A 20610-nucleotide genomic window follows, 5' to 3' on the forward strand; every position below is an offset into this window, starting at 1 on the left:
GGAGGTGAAGCATGATTTCTTGTTCCTCAATCGAATCGTGGAATATCATCTTCATGTAGAATGCTTGTTCCACGGGATTTTGGAAGACCATAGTTGTCGAACTTTGACATCTACAAAATGGGAGAAAACATAAATTCAAGTTAGTTGATAGATTGAGTCCTTAATAAATCACCCAAATGAGATATTAACACTAGGACCCAACACAATACGCTACAACCTAGAAAAGGGATGCCGTAATCTAGTTGTAGAATATTTGAAGGTAAGTGAATAACGATTCACTAATTTCCACCATTATAAACGAAAAGGAAATTTCTGTTTTAAATCTTTGAAAACTCCTAGATCTTTTGAGATTCATTGAACCTTTTCAATGGCATGTTTAAATCTCGATATGCCCCTCTAGTTTGTGACTAGGATGCCGAGGATCACAAAGCGGGTGTGAATAACCATACAAATCTACATGGTGCCCTCACATGTTACAATCACCTATTCGATGTGCCGGTAAACCACACACGCTCCACCGAACTATGATATACATTGAGTCACCCTTTGCTACCTTTGCTTAGAACTATTTAGTGTGTCGGTAAACCACACACACTCCACTAACATCTTCGCAAGGGTACAAATTGTAATTTCATGGAATTGCATCAATTCACTTTTGCCTAAAGTAACTAAGATTGGGAATTTGTAGAAAAACATTTAGTTACTTTTGTACTTCATTATACTTATAATAGAAAGTTTTGTCCTATCCTACCCGTTCGGCTAACGACCCTCCATTAGTCAAGAGTGCAGTGGGTAAGAGTGGATACCCATTCAATCTCCATTTTATAGGCAATTTCCTTAAACACCCCTTATAGACCAGCTTCGCGAATGAGGCCTACTAACGGTAAGACTGACTTTTACTCATACATATATATAATGTTAGACTTTTAATGTTATATATAGTATAGGGTGTATTTTACACTTTTAAAATATTAGGTGGTAAAATTTAACAATTATACTTTTAATTCAATTAAATTGTAAACTTAAACTTTTATGGATTTATTAAACCTCTTTTAATTATACGTCTTAATTAATTAATAAAACCATAAGGGTGTGATTTGAACTTTTCAAAACAATACCAGTGTTTTAGAATTTAACATTTCTAAATTAAACTTTTAATCAACTTTTAAATTCAAAAACTTGAGGGCAAGTTTTTGAAACATTTCAAAACATTAGGGTTTTAACTATTTAAATTTCAAAACCAAAACTTTTAAGTTCTAATTTAAACTATAAAACTCAAAGGGGAAAATTGAAACTTTTCATAACACAAGGATCAAATAACAAATAATATAAATTAAACAATTAATTTCATCATTATCTATATTTGATCTAATTTCAATTCCTTGCAAAATAAGTTACCCAATTAATACAAATAATCAACTTTAATCATATAAGGAAGTTATTATCTAATCAATTGGTAATTATTTTTTATTTAATCAAGGATATACTCACAAATATGAATAAAATCGGATTTTAATGACTTAGATCAGATAAGGCAATTATCCATGAGTAAAACAGCAAGAAATCCCGAAATCCCCTCTTTCTGACGCTCGAACTCACCAAGTACCAAACTGTACTCGCCGAGTTGAGGCCTACTCGCCGAGTACACTGTGGTACTCATCGAGTTCATCAGGCAGGGAGCTCAAAACTCGATTTTGCAACTTGAACAAACATACAAGGCATCAATACAATAGAAACCAATCAAGGCTCTGATACCACTGATGGGTTTTAGCCATAAGAACATCCTATGTGCTCATACAAACCCCAATGCTTGGATCAAGGTTTCTCTATTGTACATGCAATTCATCCAAGACTATAAACCCTAGATCTAGCAAATGATAATCAATATAACATATAAATTAGGGTTTAGATCATACCTTGATTGTTATGTAGCAATCACAATCTCAAATCCTTCTTGTATTGACTTTAGAAAGCTTAGTGTCACAAATGTCACTCCTCTAATGGTTCACAAACAACATGACCAAGAGGATAAAGAGGAGAAGAGAAGGAGACACTAAAAAACATGTAGAAACCCTAAGGATTCAGTTGCCCGCGTTTTTGGTGCCCAAGGGTCCTTAAATGGTGAGGCTATTAGGGTTATCTAATAAGGAAACCCTTATTTGGATGCTTAAGCCCTAAGCAACCCATGGACTCCTTCCATAAAGGACCTAGGACGATTTCTAATGTCTTTCCCCATAGAATTCGTCCACCCCTTTAATATGAAGTCAATTAGCTCAATATTCAACTATCATAGAATTGACAGTTCCAGTCCCTTAAGTTTAATTAATCTCTTTTAGCCACAAACTTAATTCTTATTAATTCTTGACTAATATTAATTAAACAATATGATTTCTCCTTTAATATATTATTCTCATAATATATTAATAAATCATATTTAATCCTTTCTCTCCATAATTCATTCTATCAAGTTGTTTTGGTGAAGGCAACCCAAAAGGACCATGCACCATCGGATCAAGTACATACCAAAATAGTTATGGACTTAGACACTAATCCAACAGTATATACAAGTATCACAAAGACAATGAGTATAACTACACATACACTACTGCCTCGGGTACCACCTAACATCGAACCGTAGCTCGGAAACATAAATATAAACCTTCCTCAGGCCTCTACCGGCATCAGATCTTAATCCGACATTCATTAACACACATAAACGGGCCAGCTTTGGTACCTTAGACCAGTTCCTACTAGAGAAAACTCACCCCGCGAAGCTAGCTGTAGAATCCTGCAAATAACCCCTCACTGCTAGCTGGTAGATCCCCAAACTACTAATCCCTTGACTTCTCGAGCTATCAATACCAAAATATCACATAGTCTAATTCAATATGCCATCATAGGGTACAATGACCATTCTACCCCTAAGCGAATCTGATCCATAACTAAGGCCCAACACTAAGTAAGCTTCTCAAGCCCACAAATGGCCCAATTTGCTAAATCGGGCCTGATTCCTCTAATGGGCCTTATCCTAGGCCCAAACCTTTCCTTTGCCCATATTATCTAACTTTTGATGGCCCCTAAAGGCCCATGAACCCAAGGCATGGCCCAAACCAAGGCCCAAAGATGCAAAGCCCAAACTGACAGGTTACGTGGGGCGTACGTTCCTGTACGCTAAACGTACTAGCCGTTGGTGTGTACGCTAGGCGTATCTGCATGTACGCTCAACGTATTTCCCCCTGTTAAGTCAGTTTCCCATTAAGTGCTTAATTTTGTACTCTAGAAGCTACTAACACAGATCCAACTCCTTTTTCATGTATTAATCTAAAAAGCCAACTACTTGGTGGGTTGCAACCCACCAAAAGAGCCCAAACTTGAAATGTATCAACATACTTCCATGAAAATGGATAGATCTCATGCATGAACCCATTAAGACATTCAAGATGGAGGCTTTATTGCTTATGGGACCCTTTTAACTCTAAGGGTGGCAACCCCAAGCTCACAAACAGAAATTCATCATAAAGGTCCAATCTTGGGACCAATACTAACTCCAAAACCACACTACACTAGATCTAAGCACCCTTAAGTAAAGTTGTGAACTTTATGAATGGTTTTGACCAGTCTAACACTCCTAAGGTGTACATGTAACCCTAGAAACCTTGGATCTATGTTTGACTAAGATACATGCAAATTTGCTTTTCCAAGGTTCTTCAACTATCTAACATAGCATGGTGAACTTTTAAATATAAATACTAAAAGAAGAACATACCTTGTTGTAGTTTGCATTCCTTGAGAACCTTGTGATCCTAGCACCTCAAGTGTGATGCCTCAAATTTCTCACACAACACTACAACACATGGAATAACCTTGAGAGAAGAACACTTAACCTCAAAATCGCTAGCCCTCTATCTTGTACAAGTAGTGGCCGATTTTGCTTGCATAGGGATCTTTATATAGCTGAGGCACAAGTAGGGTTACATCATGTAAACCCTAATTGTCATGGCTTTTCATATTCCATGATATATGGGTTTGTAACCTCCATTGACTATCCATGGAGCGCCTTATGGGTTTTAACCCCAATCCATACAAACCATGGATCATTATCCCACTATATAAGAATAGATTAATTACACAATCAACCCCATATATTTAATTAGTCTCTTTTTGATCACTTAATTAATTCCAAGTTAATTAATTCTTTGATCAATACTAATTAAATAATATTATTAATATATTAGAACTTATAATATATTAATAATCCTTAAGATTCCTTTCTCTCATTTAGTCAATCCATGTCTTGCAATGTCATGCAACCCAAATAACCCATGCCAACCGGGTCTAGTACATCCCAGAAATAGTTATGAGCTTACACACATAATTCAACACTTTATACCACCAAAGAGTTCCAAACGAGGATGCTATTCCAGATCCACGAGCTCCAACCTTCCAGGTTCTTCCACTCCAAATCCTTCTTTGCCTCTTCCAAGCTTACACTACCCCAAAATGAGTTTCTTGAAGTCAATATCACCCAAGCATGAAGAGATGAGGCGTTCTAGGGTTTCATTGAGATTGGGGTACGGATAAAGAGGCTAGGGTTGGAGCCATTATGTTCTTCATATAGTGGCTCACCCGAAAGTTAGGGTTTCTGGATACTGGACGTACGTTGGGCGTACACTCTGCATGTTGGGCGTACGCCAAAAGCACTCACGATCTTATGCCTTTATACGCTGGGTGTAACCCAGCCTTATGCTGGGCGTACTCATGCGCTCACCAACTTTCATGCATGGCCCTTCTTGTCATCTATTTCCATTAATGGAACATTAATGTCAATAACCTCAAAGTGCTATAACTCCTTCATTTTGAGTCTCTTTTTGACGAATTTTATATCCACGAAAAGGTGGCGAGAAGCCCTGCGCTTCTAGCAACACACCCCGACTCCAAACCTCTCGAATAAAAACTTCAAAACCCATAAAAGACCAAAATGACCCTATCTTGGGCCTCTGAAATCCATAAACAAACTTTTTCAGAACATGGTGTTACAACTCTTCCCCACTTAAACTAGACTTCGTCCTCAAAGTCTCTCCTTACTAACACCCATATCCCAACAACTGATCTGCGAAACACAACCGATGATTGTATGCCCGAAACAACATTCCCAAGGCACCGAAAGCCAACTCGGTCTTTCATTCTAAAGAAGATGAAGTTTCTGCAAACCCCAAGCTACTACGTACACATGATCTTCAAGATAAACATTTCTGCCTGAACACAATGTTGCCTCTTGCATCCTTTCCTAAGGAATGCGGACCTCCCATGACCGAACCTTTCTGTGCAACGTCCTAAATACCGGATTTCCTCTGGTTACTGAACCCAAGCTCAAACTCTTAGTCGCTCCCAGTGACCTCCGAAAAAACTTCGGCTAGCTAAAAATGCTCTATCTACCTTGCCAATCTGGCTTTCTAAGTCTTGGGATCCCCGATACTCTAACATGGCCCTACGGTCTCAACCAGGTCCCACCTGCATTGTTGCAATCATACGGGCCTCACCCACGGGTCTCACCCAACTATATCTTGGAGCGGCCTCTCCTAAGGTCTCACCTCTCTAGGCTATGCAGGCCAACCCCATACTAAATATCAATAAGCTATCCTTTCCTGATTTCTATCATGCTAACTAGGAGATGCGGGCCTCACCCAAACTCAGCTAAATAGGAGATACGGGCCCTCAACCACACTCCTCTGACTTAGGAGATACAGGACCTCACCGACACTCCTTTAACTGGCTACTAACAATTGTTGTGGCTATCCTGCAGTCTTACCACACTCTCCATACTGGCTATACCACTGACTACTAATCCGAAAGCATCACATGCTAGACGTTAACATAATCTACATCCTGACTCACTCGAGTCCTGCTGGCGATCCTCCGAACTGGTTTCCCAAACCAGCCATCAGCTAACATGAATATACGAACTAAACCTTGGGAGGTTTCCTAAACTCCCAGCTCATGTGCTCTTCAATCCAACCAGCTACTTGGGTTGCTTTCCTTCTCAACGAGGATGCGCACTCATCCCAGTTTTGTACTTACTCCTACTCGATTCAACTAGCTCGTTACAACTCACTTCTTGGAAAGGATTCCCAATCCTTCCTACCATCCAATGATCAAACTGTTGGAAACTAACGCTTACCTTTTCAAGCGTACCACTACTAACTTTTACTATTCCAGTACCACTCCTGAAGACTAGTGGGGCACTTCCCAAGTTCCCGCGAAGCTAATCACCCTTAATTTCTTGAAATGCTACCACCCTCAAGATTTGAAGACCAAAAGTCAGATGTTCCAACCCATACTTCAGTAACAAGCCACCTCCCTTGGCGCTTCCAGCTAGTCCCAACTCAAGGACTGAAATTAATGAATCCTGACGATGCTGGAAAATCATCCTGCGGAACCCTGACCGCAGAACTTTCACACACTACCTCTAACTGATCTCGACCAAAAATAAGATGATACTAAACACTTCCATCCCGAAAAGGAGAACAACCTATACCAACCACTAATGATTCCCCGATATGCAATTGGCATATGACATTACTTGAAAATATAATCCACCCCATAAGGAAAGTGTGACTCTGAGATACACTTACTCAAACCCTTGCAATGAGAACCTCATCGTGCATCTTTCTGCATGTGTTGTACTGAATCCATCTTTGCTGGCTGCTCCAGAGCTGATCCATATACTTGACTCTCTTCCCAGGAACCTCTGAAGTTTGCACCTGGTTTAACCCCATTCATACCAATGTGCTCCAAAGTAGCTTCTACTTACAGACTCTAGAAGTTATATCATTATGAGTCTTGCGGCCCGATATACTCCATCCTCTCGCCCGCTGCGTACTACAGTACCAACGAGCCCCCACTTGGAACTCTCGCGCCTAGTGTTACACCTCAACTGCCTGGGCAAACTCTGCTCGGAACCTAGTCGAAAATTCATCCCATGACATAGAGACGACTGTATAGTCCCCCAAATCACTACCAGCCTCTTCCATCAATCACGTGCCCTGTCCTTTAGGGGATAGGAAATAAGCTGGATCTTGTCCTTCTCAAACAACGGTTGGTACGAAAAATGTTGGTGACATATACCAACCATCTGTACCTAGCTATGAGGTCTCCAGCCTATGAAAACCTAGAGCTCCACAAGCTCTAAACTTCCAGATAGTCAGGGTATGGACCCCCATCATAGCTACCATCTTAGCGCAGAAGGCTCCCAACTTCTCATTCAAAATCTCCAATGTCCCCTCCTTGATTGTACCGAAGATCAAGGAGTCTGGTGCAGTATACCACGCATAATCTCAGCTGTTACAAACTCTATCTCATCTGCTCCTCGAGCTGACTGACTCTTGCGCCCGAGCCTGATCCCTTATCGACGCCCGAATCGCCATCCGGTCAATCTCAAAGCATCACCATGCCGCAACACATTATATCCATAATCAGAATACTCATCACCAACGAGGGACCACACACGCACTACAAGTTCCCTGGTCTCATCTCTGCCCTTCTTGAATCTAGTACAGATCTTATGCTTTCAGTAGTATAGGCCCCTACTACTTTCCATATCTATCTGTACTTTCCTCAAGAATTACCTCGACTACACCAAGTCCCTTTCACTACTACTAACGGTGCTCCCAGCACTACTCTCATCCTAGGCTTGCCCTAGGGTGACTCCCAACCCGAACTCAGTCCTCATCTACTAAAGGTATCTTCATAATACCAATTAGCCACTACCTGAATACCATCACATCTGACGAGGCTTAGATAATCCTTCGAGTAAAGGACTCGTCCCTACAACGGTTAGACTCAGACGAGAGTTGTGCAATAGGGCCAAATTGAACATTCTGAGATTATTCAACCCAGATCACATGTGACTTGACATATTCAGTTAATGGCCAACTCCCATCACTTAGAGTCCCACAAAGCACAAATCAAGTAGCATTCAGACAAAATGGAAAAAGTCTAACCACATAATACAATCATACTGTTATATCCCCTACTCGAGAATCTATACTAGCATGCAACTCATGAAGCTAATACACATAACAGGCATATAAGGCATCCTCCCAAGATCCTTAGTCCTAATCTAGCATGCAAATCTCATAAGCATATCATATCATAGCTTAACTTGTATGAGTATTTTAGGGTACTTATTTGAGCTCGACTAATTGCATGCACGACACCATTCTTCTCTTTTAAAAGTTCTTTTTTGTTTTCAAAACTCTTTTCCTTTTCTTAACGTTCGTTTTTACAAAAAAAATATTTTCTTTTGAAAATTTTCATAACAAGTCCTCAGTTTGAGTTCAGGCACACTCGAGAGTATGCTTGAATCCCTCAAACCAAGGCTCTGATACCAACTTGTAACATCCTAATAACATGGTCCCGAAAATTTATTTTTAATTAACTAATAAAAAGCATAATAATAGATCATATCATGCATAAACAAAATTCGTTATATCAAATCAGAGTATCATCTCGAAAAATGATCCTTTATCAGAGTATAAGCCTCCGAGGCTAAAACTTCTTGGTGTGTGCCATGCGATCATCCCAAGCTCTTTCCTCAGCTACCGGAAGTACCTGAAACCAAAACTGAAAACTGTAAGCATGAAGCTTCGTGAGTTCCCCAACCTACCACATACCATACATAATCACACAAAACAAACATTAGGCCTAGCCCGCTACATCGGGCCCTACACCTATTCTGCTACTAATGAGATATGGAACCCCGTCCATACTCGGCTAGTAATGAGATACGATCCCCCGACCACACTCATCTCCCTACCAGGAATATACAAGTATCAGAAAGACAATGAGTATAACTACGCATACACTATTGCTTGGGGTACCACTCGACATCGAACCGTAGCCCGGAAACATACATATAAACCTTACTCGGGCCTCGCCCGGGATCGGATCTAAATCTAGTATTCACTAACACACATAAACAGGCCGAAATTGATGGCTTAGACCCGTTCCTACTAGAGAAAACTCACCTCGTGAAGCTGACTGTCGAATCCTACATATAACCCCTCGCTGCTAGGTGGCAGATCCCCGAACTGCTGATCCCTCGACTTCCCGAGCTATCAATACCAAAATATCACTTAGTCCAATTCAATATCCCTTTATAGGGTAAAATAACCATTCTACCCCTAAGCCAACCTGATCCATAACTAAGGCCCAATACTAGCTAAGCTTCCCAAGCCCACTAATGGCCCAATTTGCTAAATCGGGCCCAATTCCTCTAATAGGCCTTATCCTAAGCCCAAAGATTTCCTTGGCCCATATTATCTGACTTGTGATGGCCCACTAAGGCCTAAGAACCCAAGGCATGTCCCAAACCAAGGCCCAAAGATGCAAAGCCCAAACTATTAGGTTACGTAGGGCGTACGTTCCCGTATGCTAAGGGTACCAGCCATTGGTGTGTACGTTGGGCGTACCTGCATGTACACTCAACGTACTCCCCCTTGTTAAGTCACTTTCCCATTAAGTGCTTAATACTCTACTCCAGAAGCTACTAACACAGATCCAAGTCCTTTTTCACGTCTAAATCCATAAAGCCGACTACTTGGTGGGTTGCAACCCACCAAAAGAGCCCAAACTTGAATGTAACAACATACTTCTATGGAAATGGCTAGATCTCATGCATGAACCCATTAAGACATTCAAGATGGAGACTTTACTACTTATGGTACCCGTTTAACTCTAAGGGTGGCAACCCCAAGCTCACAAACGGAAATTCATCATAAAGGTCCAATCTTGGGACCAATACTAACTCCAAAACCACCCTACACTAGATCTAAGAACCCTTAAGTAAAGTTGTGAAATTTATACCTCCAAAGAGTTCCAAATGAGGATGCTATTCCAAATCCACGAGCTCCAACCTTCCTGGTTCTTCCTATACAACTCCTTCTTTACCTCTTCCAGTCTTACACCACCACAAAATGAGTTTCTTGAAGTCAAAATCGTCCAAGGATGAATAGATGAAGCGTTCTAGGTTTTCACTGAGATTGGGGGACAGATAAAGATGCTAGGGTTTGAGCAATTATGTTCTTTATATAGTGGCTCACCGTAAAGTTAGGGTTTCTGGGGCGTACGCTAAAAGCACCCACGATCTTATGCCTTTATATGTTGGGCGTAACCCAGCCTTACGCAGGGTGTACTCGTCGTTAATGTAAATACCCTCAAACTGCTATAACTCCTTCGTTCTGAGTCCATTTCCGATGAACTTTATATCTACGAAAGGTGGCGAGAAGCCCTACGCTTCTAGCAACACACCCCGGCTCCAAACCTCTCGAATAAAAACTTCAAAACCCACAAAAGACCAAAATGGCCCTAGCTTGGGCCTTTGAAATCCATAAACAAACATTTTCAGAATAGATTGTTACAATAGGCAATTTAACTATGTCTCCTAGGCTATAAGGCATCATGTATCAGACAATTCTATCATGTGATTCTTGAGGATCCTTAGCCTACATTCTATCATGTGGTTCTATCACATAATATATATACATAACATGTATGGATAGTCTAAGGAACTTCCTTGAAATTCAGTTGATTCTACATATTGTATCCCTCCCGTAGTAATTCGGAAAAAAAAAATTAAAATCTTTTTGTAGATCCTCAGTTTGAGTCTGGAATCACACAAATGCTCATCAAGTTCACTCAAACCAGGGCGCTAATACCAACTTGTAACATCCCAAAAATCAGACTATTTTTTTTAAAACACAAATCCATATGCCTAAAAGTTGCCAAAACATTGTTTACGAATCATAATAAGTCAAAACATCGAATCAAAATATCAATTAACATGAAGTGTTGGATGATGTGTACCATCACGACTTCTCCTTTCCTCTCTCATCAAAAGTACCTGAAACATAAAAATCCATATTGTAACCTAAAGCTTAGTGAGTTGTCCAAAATACCCCATAATACAAATAATTACATATAGCAAAAAGAGCATGTATATATGCTTTGTTGGTCCTTAACCTTAACCCAACCATACCGAGTTTGTTGGTTTACAGCACAAAGCAGTAACTCCTCAACCCAACCATCTAGGGTTTGTTGGCACGTGGCCTTCACCCACTTATCTAGGCTTGTTGGCACATAGCCTCAACGTCACCATACCGTGTATGTTGACTTCCAGACTCAACCCAACCATACCAGTTTTGTTGGAGCGCAACCTCAACCCAACCACCCATATGTTGACATATACACAACAAATCACACATATAACTATCATAGAAATCCTAGGATACATAAACGCCATATATGGGCTGGCTTTGGTGCCTTAGACCTATTGGCATGGTGAGAGAACTCATCCCTTGATCCGAACACAATCTGGAATAAGTCTCGACTCCGAATACAACTTTACACATCATTTATTATGCAAAACATTGCCCACACTTAATTAATACCAAATTATCCAAAATAGTCGTAGGTCAACATTGGTTAAACTTAATAAATCAGCCAAGTCAACTCATCCGAGTCGACCCATCCTTGTATGCAGGGCGTACTAGGACATTATGTGGGGGGTACTCAGTCGTGACAAGAACACTCGGAACTAACCGCGTACGCGCAGCGTACCATTCGGTATGCCCATCATACGCAACTAATACTTTTTAACTGATAAAGAGGTTAATACTTAAGGTTATTCGACCAAATTATAGATCCAAGTCCCAAATGTTGTACTTCACCCTAAAGTTTCCAAATTTATTGTCTTGCGTAGCCAATAAGTGCTTAACACTAAAAACCCAACATCTTAAACCATGAAGACAATCATACTCATGCATGGGAAGAACTAAGAGACAAGAAGACATTTTTATCACTCTAAGCCTAGAAAAGCGTCCAAAAGGACAACCCATTTGCTCAATATATGCCATGTAGAAGAAGGTCATATTTGGGGAAAAAGTTCATAATATCATCATACATAGAAGATCTAATAAGATAATCACCAAGGTATGGACTTTATACCTTCTGATGATTGGGGATGATGCAAGACTTCCAAAATCAATCTTGCTTCTAGCTTCCAAGGTTCACCACCACCTTCTTCTTCCTTTGAAACACACAATAACACACTCTCAAGCTTCAAAATGCAATAATAGGGCTAGGGTTTGCAAAGGGCAATGTTTCAAGTAATGGTGGCTGGAAATGGAATGAGAAAATGGGACTTAAGGTTCAATATATAGGGTCCAAACTCTAAAATTTAGGATTTATGTCCAGGCGGAGTACGCCCTGCATATTCTGAGTACGGCCAACATACTCTCAAAACGGTGTCGTTCCACTTATACCTCCTTACGCTTAGCGTAGCCACTAGGTACGCCCCGCATAAGGGCCAGAGTTCCCAAATTCATATATTAAGGATTAAAAGGGGAAATTTACCACAGTTCGAGTGTAAAAAAAAATTATACCCCTGCTTCTTGTTAGTGCAGAAGATCATTACTTCATCCATTAAAAAAATATTAAAAATCAACTATCTTTAATAAATAATCTTTTGTCGACCTTTTCATGAAATGGATTATTAATTAGCATCAAAGCAATTTATTTTATCGTTTTTATTCAAAATTTAACCAAAATATTAATAATATGCAATAGAAAAGTAGCTAAATTGAGATGGAATTTGTAAAAAGGTATGACTAACAAAATGATTACAATTTAACTATGATTCTATTGGCGTGCACTTAGAGCGGTCTTGCAACAGTTATGAATGCATACTACCATTTATGTCTTTTACAACACAATCTATTTCATTTAAGTTTTTGTTTTTTTTTTTTTCTCACAACTTTTGAAACGCCACTAACCAAGATGACGTGATGTACGATAACACAAATCCCCTCATGTCAGAAGATCACATTTTCTAATGGTGAATACTCTAGAGTTATGTGGAATACCAATGCAACCCACTTATGAAGCAAGTTGTACAACAATTTAATTGTTTTATAAATCATATTGTACTATTCATAGCAGATGATAATTGAAATTGTTTAACAAATAGATTTGTTTCCTACCAGAGTAATGAGTGCACCTTTTCTAGAGAATGTGTGCAACCAATAAAACTATAAAAGTACATGTACCTATCTGCTAAAACCACATCATCTCACTTCTTACCTTAGTTTTTTGGTGTTGGTTATTCAGGTCAAATGCACCAGTCATATACAAAAAATGACTGGCCATGTTTAAAAACTCTATAGCTCTCTTTGTAGCATCCCACCGTAAGTCAAGACATAAATATAGTATAATAGTTAGATATAAGATTATACAGAAAAATAGTCAAATTGATATTGATAAACAACATTTATATACCGCATCTAGAGCATAGAGAGTAGCCTCAATTGCATAAATTGCATCAAAACTGTTGTCAGGAGATGGCATCTTCCTGAGGTTAGCCTACAACATTAGTAACAAGAGAACAATCATTTCACATCATATGCACCAAAACTATATACATATTTTAAAAATATACGAAAAATCAAGAAATTCACCTTTGTATAGTTTCACGTGCGGTCTAGCCCTATAACGTGATACAATGCCTAAAAGAAAATATAAAACTATACAAAATTACAGGTTTTCAAGAAAAGTTTATAATACATTACATTAAGATGATTTACCTTTCCGCTTGGTATCTTATGTTCATTGTTGTTTATGCCCATTACAAATGTAGAGCTATGAGAAACAGGGAATAAAGTGAAATAGTCAAACAGAAAAGTTGCAGTATTAGCCATGCATTATGAGTAGAAGGTAGTTACCTAAATCTAGCAATTTCCCTCAACAGTCCACCAATTCTACGTCGTACATCCAACACCCTTCGTGCAGGCTTCAAGTCTACCCATAACACAAGAAAATGTTCATGTCTATTAATGCTCTCTCTAAGTGATTCCAGGAAATTCGAGATTTTTAAAAGAAAATCCAAGAAAACATAGCCTTCTTCAGGAACAATAAATTAAGAATCAGTCATCTGATGATAAAGACAATAAACAGATTTTTGAAAAGTACTTAGGAATGATAGATGAGAAGATGTTGTTCAAAACCCTCAAAGTGGGATGATGAAATATTATAGAAGTTCTTGCGGGCTTGAACATGATCTTTCTTTCCTATACTACAAAAATATGCCAATTAGTGACCAAAACGAAATAGTCACTAACAATAGAATGAGTCGTCACTAAATGATTTAGTGACCAAAATTTCAGTGGTCACTTTTCGTCACTATAGGTCTGTCAAAAAAAAATTAAATAAATAAAAATTAGTGACAAGATATAAATATGATTACTAAACAGTGACTAAAGTATAGTCGTCACTAAATCTATGATAGTCTGCTTCGTCACTAAATGTTGTCACTAATCTATGTACGATGTGTGTACGTGGAGTACACATTGCGTCATGGTTATAGAACTCGCTACGCAGTACCTACTCGGCCGACTACCGAGTTGCGAGTATTCGGATTCGATAATTTATATAGAAATATTTTTAGGGAAATTATATATGTCAAAATCATAAGTTAAAACCATAAGTTGAATGAAATATATAACAAAATTAGATATATGTAAATACACAAAAAAAAAAAAAAAAAAAAAAAAAAAAAAAAAAAAACACACTAGTCCCACTTGGTGAATAATTATTGAAAATTTAAGATATATATGTTGTAATAATCACATATGTGTGTGTTAAATAATAAATCATTAAGTACACTACATATTAATCATCGAGTTAACCGAGTTTTATAACAGTGTTCACTTCAACAAGGGGTCAATCTGGGAGTACTCGGATTTTGTAACTCGCCTCGGCAAGGGGCTGAGTAGTGAGTATTTGAATGAGTACTCGGCCAACTCGGCGAGTTTTACAACACTGCATGGCGTACGTGAGTTTTAATGAAACCCTAAATTTCAGGGTTTGCACCATATATTAACCTTATGATAGCCTCATTTGGCCATGTTTACCCAACCTCCATATCTTGAAAACCCTAACCTCGCCCTTGGCCTTTGGTTTGGTGCTTTTGAGCTCTTGTTAAACATTTTGGTGTGTGTGTGTGTGTTTTTGTTTTTTTTTTAATTGTATCTTGAAGCGGTAGAATAATATTGAAGATTCATTCTTTATAGAAGCTTAGAGATCCATATTAAGCTTCATCATTTTGTGAATTTTGAGGTATAAAGTCCATAACTTGTCAACTCTTTTGTATAGATATACTATTGGGCTTGTTAATGGCTATTATGGTCCCTTTTGGTTGGTCCTTGTGAGCTAAGGTCGTTTCAGAAGCTTGACCCTTTAGATATGGACATTTTATGGGTCCCTTATGCATAAAAATATAAACTTTATGGTGGTTATGGAATCATGCATGTTTTAAAACCTTTTTCTAAGCTCTTTTGAGCTCTAGAGCCCCATTAAGCCATGCATGCACATAAAGTTGCCAACTTTACGTGATGGATCATCTTTTGAGACCTGATCTAAGAGTATGGAGTAGCGGCTGAATGGATTAAGTGCTTATCGATGTAGGTTGGCCAGTTGGGGTGTACGTTGGGCATACAAGTTGGTACGTTGTGCGTACTACCCCAAGAGCGTGTACGCTAAGCGTACGAGCTGAGTACGCACCGCATGCTCAGCAGTGGGCTTCAGAATTTTGGGCTTTTCGGTAGTGGACCCATGTAGGACCTTAGGAGTACATGGCTTTGTTGGGCCATCAAAATTCTATTTTTGTGTTGATGCTATTTTATTGGACTCTTTTGGTTGAAGGCCAACGAAGGGATTTGGGCCCAATTTGAAAGATTAGGCCATATTTGGGCTTTGGTTGATCATTTGTAATTTGGGCCAATTAGATATCTGGCTTGGGCCCTGGCCTTTAGCCAAGTTAGGTAAAAGGTAATTTTTCAAATAAAATTATAAAATAAAGAATGAAAAAACATATTCATTGCAATTTTTAGTATAATATTTATTATATTTGATACTTTATATATATATTATGTGACTTTTTAATTTCAAAATAAAAAAAAAGGAATAAATTGATATTTGGATATTATTTATTTAGAAGATATCACAAAATAACAAGTATCAAAACTAATTAGAGATTGATATCTAGCAAAATTATCTTAATTTATTATACTAGATCCGAAGTAAAAAATAAAGAATGATTGAAATTAGTAATTTTAGATAAAAATGATAATTTGACCAATAAACTTCCAATTTATGTATAAAGTGTTTCCAAATTTAAGTTAAAATATTTTTTTTACTTAACAAATTAGTTCGGCTTTACTAACAATCTAAAATATATTATTTTTTAATTCGTTTACAATTAATATATATATTTTTTTTGTATATATCAAAAAAGTTTTAAACATACCAATGTGGTTTCCACACATTATAATCTAGTTATATATAAATGATTGAAGAGTAACTTTAAAATTGAATAATTATTTCTAACCTCAAGTTTATTTTAATTTGTGCTCTTTGTTATGGCTTACTTTTATATAAATATATGCATTTTAAATATAATTATGAGTTATATTGATATATGTATTAGTTGTTTCCCTTGTTGTTAAGCATACATCATCATTAAGACCCCGTTCCCAAGTACAAGTTAACAAAGAAAGGAAATGAAATGAATGAAAATAAGAATAAAATAAAAGAATTGATGTTCCCAAGTTTTTTTTTCCTCTCGGTATTGAGAACCTTTGGACCGGCTAGCCGATTCTTAAAATGAAATTACCAATAGTAGGTGTTCTAATACTCCTCTTAAAATAGATTAGAAAACATCTTTCTAACCAATTACGAGCCCGACATGCAAAAGGATATACTTCAAATATATAATAGTCAGATATATGTTTTGTTTTACTCATTACAGCAGTTTATCTACAATGTTCTTCATTAAAATTATTATTTTTTTGACGGGTTAGCATTAATTGTCCAATGGTTTTGAAACATGACGGCTGTAATGTATTAATATAATAAAATATAGACTTTGTCTATTAATGGAAATCGAATAATAAAATCTAGCATGGCATCTTTCCCACGACTTTACAAATACTTGGAAGTAACGTTGCTCAGTTTCAATAACGCAACGGCATAAAACAAAACGTAGTCGGTTGACAATGTGGTTAGCAGTGGTGTTAGGAGTTGTGCAACTAGTAGGGTGGCTATTTTGGTGGTGGAACGATATCTGGTATGGGTTTGCCACCGCAAGTTTACGATCATCCCAAGGAGGCACCAAGCTACCACCCGGCTACATGGGTCTTCCAATCATCGGAGAAATGTTCACGTTTCTATGGTACTTCAAGATACTTAGGCGCCCCGATGATTACATCAATTTCAAGCGACAGAAGTATATATATTGCTACGTTTTATCACCTTTTCTGTTTAAAACTTTTTCTCATCGTTGTTTGGTGTAATGATTATGAACTCATTTGATCAACAGGTATGGCGATGGGGTAGGAATGTATAAAACACACTTATTCGGTAGACCATCGATAATTGTGTTTTCACCTACAGCGACCAAATATGTATTTCGGGCTGAGGAAAGCTTCGTATTGGAATGGCCAAATGTCGAGATTGTAGGCAGGAGTGCCTTAGTCGCAGTTCATGGAAAAACACATGCGAGACTACGAAGCTTTGTTTCAAGAAGCATTAACCAACCAGAAGCTCTTCGTCAGATTGCTGAAATTGTGCAACCACGAATGATTTCGTCCCTTAAATCATGGGCCGAATGTGGTAACATTAACTCCTATAAAGAAATCAAGAAGGTTACATTTGCAAATATTGGAATGTTTTTTGCGAGTTTTGAGCCAGGCCCTACCATGGATGCTCTTGGCCAAGCCTTTATTGGATTGATTAGTGGAGTTAGATCTTACCCGTTGAATATACCAGGATTTGCTTATCATCATGCTCTTAAGGTTTTTCTATTTTATATATTTTTGATCAACGTGTCACATGTGTATATATATGTTATATGTCTTTTGTGACAAATTATTTTTTTAGTGTCGGAAAACATCTGTCGCCATATTTAGGGAAGAGTTGGAGAAAAGGAGGAAGAACATCGAAGATGGAAGCGCAAAACCTATGAACGACCTAATGGATGGTTTTATGAAGTTGAAAGATGAAGATGGGAGCCAATTGAGCGACATTGAGATTCTTGATAATATCATTAGCGTTCTTGTTGCTGGATATGAGTCAACTACTCTCGCATCCATGTGGGCTGCTTATTATCTTGCTAAGTACCCAAAGGTTCTACAAAAGCTTCGGGTATGCCCACTTCTAATTAACCCTACTTAATTATTTAATATGACACCACTAGATATTATTAGCATTAATAATGAATTAATCCACAACATGTACATATTGATATTAGATTGTCATTGTCACAAAATCGTCTCGTTAAATGATAGAGACTGAACTGTTTGGACTTGGCAATGGAATATTGTCTCTCAAATATATAATCTCAGATTTGACAAAAATATGGCGCAAAATAGATAGTGAGAATATTCGGAATCACTATCGTATCAGTATCATATATAAATAATTTTATATTTTATATTACAAATAGTGACTATATATTTCTAGCTTTTTAAATTAATTAACTATCTCGCTCATTTATCTTATTGTTAATAAGTCGCCTAATAGTCCATGCGCACACCCAATAAAATCTCTGTAATTCTCCTATTGTTCTTATATCTTCATTGTAATTAATGAAAATAGGAAGAAAACATGTCTCTCAAAAAGGTCAAGAACGAAGAACTTGTTACAAGTGATGAGATTTTAAAGATGAAATACACCATGAAAGTTGTGGATGAAACAATCAGATTGGCAAATATTGCTGCAATCGTATTTCGCACAACAAGCCAAGATGTTATTTATAAAGGTGTGTGACGGATAATTTGTTGTGTTGAATTGCTTTGACTAGTTTCTTGCTAAAATATGGTATATGGTGTAGGATATACTATACCGAAAGGATGGAATGTAATGCTATGGATTAGGTATCTCCACACACATCCCGACAACTTCAACGATCCAATGTCTTTCAACCCTGATAGATGGGATGTAAGTCTTTTGATGAGATGATATTATTGTTGAAGTCTTTTCTTTTTGTTCATCATGCTAAATTTAATTGTCTAAAGGAATTAATGGCGCCTGGAACATACCAAGTGTTTGGTGGTGGATCAAGAATTTGTGCAGGAAATATGCTCGCTCGTTTACAACTTGCCATCTTTCTACATCATTTGTCCACGGGATACAAGTACGATATATAGAAATAGTGTACAATTTTCATCTTGGAAAATAAAACTTCATATTTTACATATCTAATTAACGATTGAATTCTAAATGGGATTTCAGGTGGGAATTGGTGAATCCTGAAGCAAAAGTGATATATCTCTCACATCCCAAACCCGAAGATGGTGTTGAAATCGCCATTCAAAAACTTTGAATTGTGATCTATAATATTTACAGCTAGATTTTACAACTTGTAACCAATGTCTTTTGAAACGTTGTATCGGCACTAATAAATGTCGTTTCCTTTATTTTAACCTCCTAATGACAACATAATATTTCTCACTAAGTTCGTGATCAAAGTAATATCAACAAGAAACATTTATATGTTTTATGAAATGCCGCTGTGTTCATCAGCCGAGGCATATACTTAAAGAAGTTTGAGGACTTTTTTTTATATACTTTTTTTCGTCACTTTCTCCATGTCCATTTCCGTTGCCTTCGTGTTACTCCTCCTTTTCAGGGATTCTACACACGTAATTTGAGGAGACGTTGTTAACGCCACATTTTCGCTTTATTAAAAAAAGGAAACAAAACCGAGTCGGTTTAGTTTACAATAAATATTGTCAACCATAAACACAATAATTTAGTCGAAGATAAACTTTAGGGAAGTAACATATGATTATAATCTTGATACAATAATGCTGAGCTCGTTTCAATAAGCACAAAGTACAAAGGGATTAAAACGCTTACATGTTACAAAATGAATATTAGTTGGGCAAAATGAAAAAAAAAAATGTATTCAACTCACTAAAAAACTATTAAGGGGCATGTCCGCTATTAATCGTTTGAGAGCTATAGCTTCTAGCGTCTGTTAAAACGCTTCGTTTTGAATAGAAAGTTTTATTTGACACTACAAGCTTCAAACGCTTAGTTTAAACAAAACGTTTCAAATCCAAATGTTACTTCATGTAGTTTTTAATAAAACGCTACCAGCTACAAGATACTCGCTACTCATTACAAGCTACCTGCTACCAACTAATTTTGCCGAACATAATCCGTCTTTATAAACATTCTTTTTTAATTATTTTTTCAGTTTAGACGGTGTAACATGTAAAAGTATTGTATATAAAGTTTTTGGTACTGTAGCACAACTAAGTTTGACGAATTACATATTTAGTCACTTAAGGAATTTTTGGGCTCAATTGATCCTTAAAGTTAAGTTTTCTTTGTCAATTATATCATCATATGACCTGATACTAGAAAAAACAGTTACTTTAGAGAAGTGGCATTTTAAATTAAATTTCTATATGGTTTTTGGGGCCCAAACCTCACACTCACAGTCCACAAAGGAGGTCACATGCTTAGTCTTGGATTAAATGTGTGTGCCTCCTT

The 20610-nt window shown here is 37.4% G+C and overlaps 1 protein-coding gene across 1 annotated transcript; it reads left to right on the forward strand.

Annotated features, from left to right (window-relative positions):
• Positions 1-17083: 17083 nt before the first annotated feature.
• Positions 17084-19534, forward strand: LOC145038901 (ent-kaurenoic acid oxidase 1-like). The gene is made up of 7 exons (XM_078987120.1): positions 17084-17335; positions 17429-17903; positions 17989-18252; positions 18706-18868; positions 18941-19047; positions 19125-19243; positions 19342-19534. The coding sequence occupies exons 1-7, from the start codon at positions 17106-17108 to the stop codon at positions 19430-19432; spliced, it is 1449 nt and encodes a 482-aa protein (XP_078843246.1). The 5' UTR covers positions 17084-17105; the 3' UTR covers positions 19433-19534.
• The last annotated feature ends 1076 nt before the right edge of the window (positions 19535-20610 follow it).

The sequence above is a fragment of the Lactuca saligna genome, chromosome 4 (genome assembly GCF_052625555.1).
Source record: "Lactuca saligna cultivar CGN05327 chromosome 4, ASM5262555v1, whole genome shotgun sequence".
Taxonomy (NCBI): domain Eukaryota; kingdom Viridiplantae; phylum Streptophyta; class Magnoliopsida; order Asterales; family Asteraceae; genus Lactuca; species Lactuca saligna.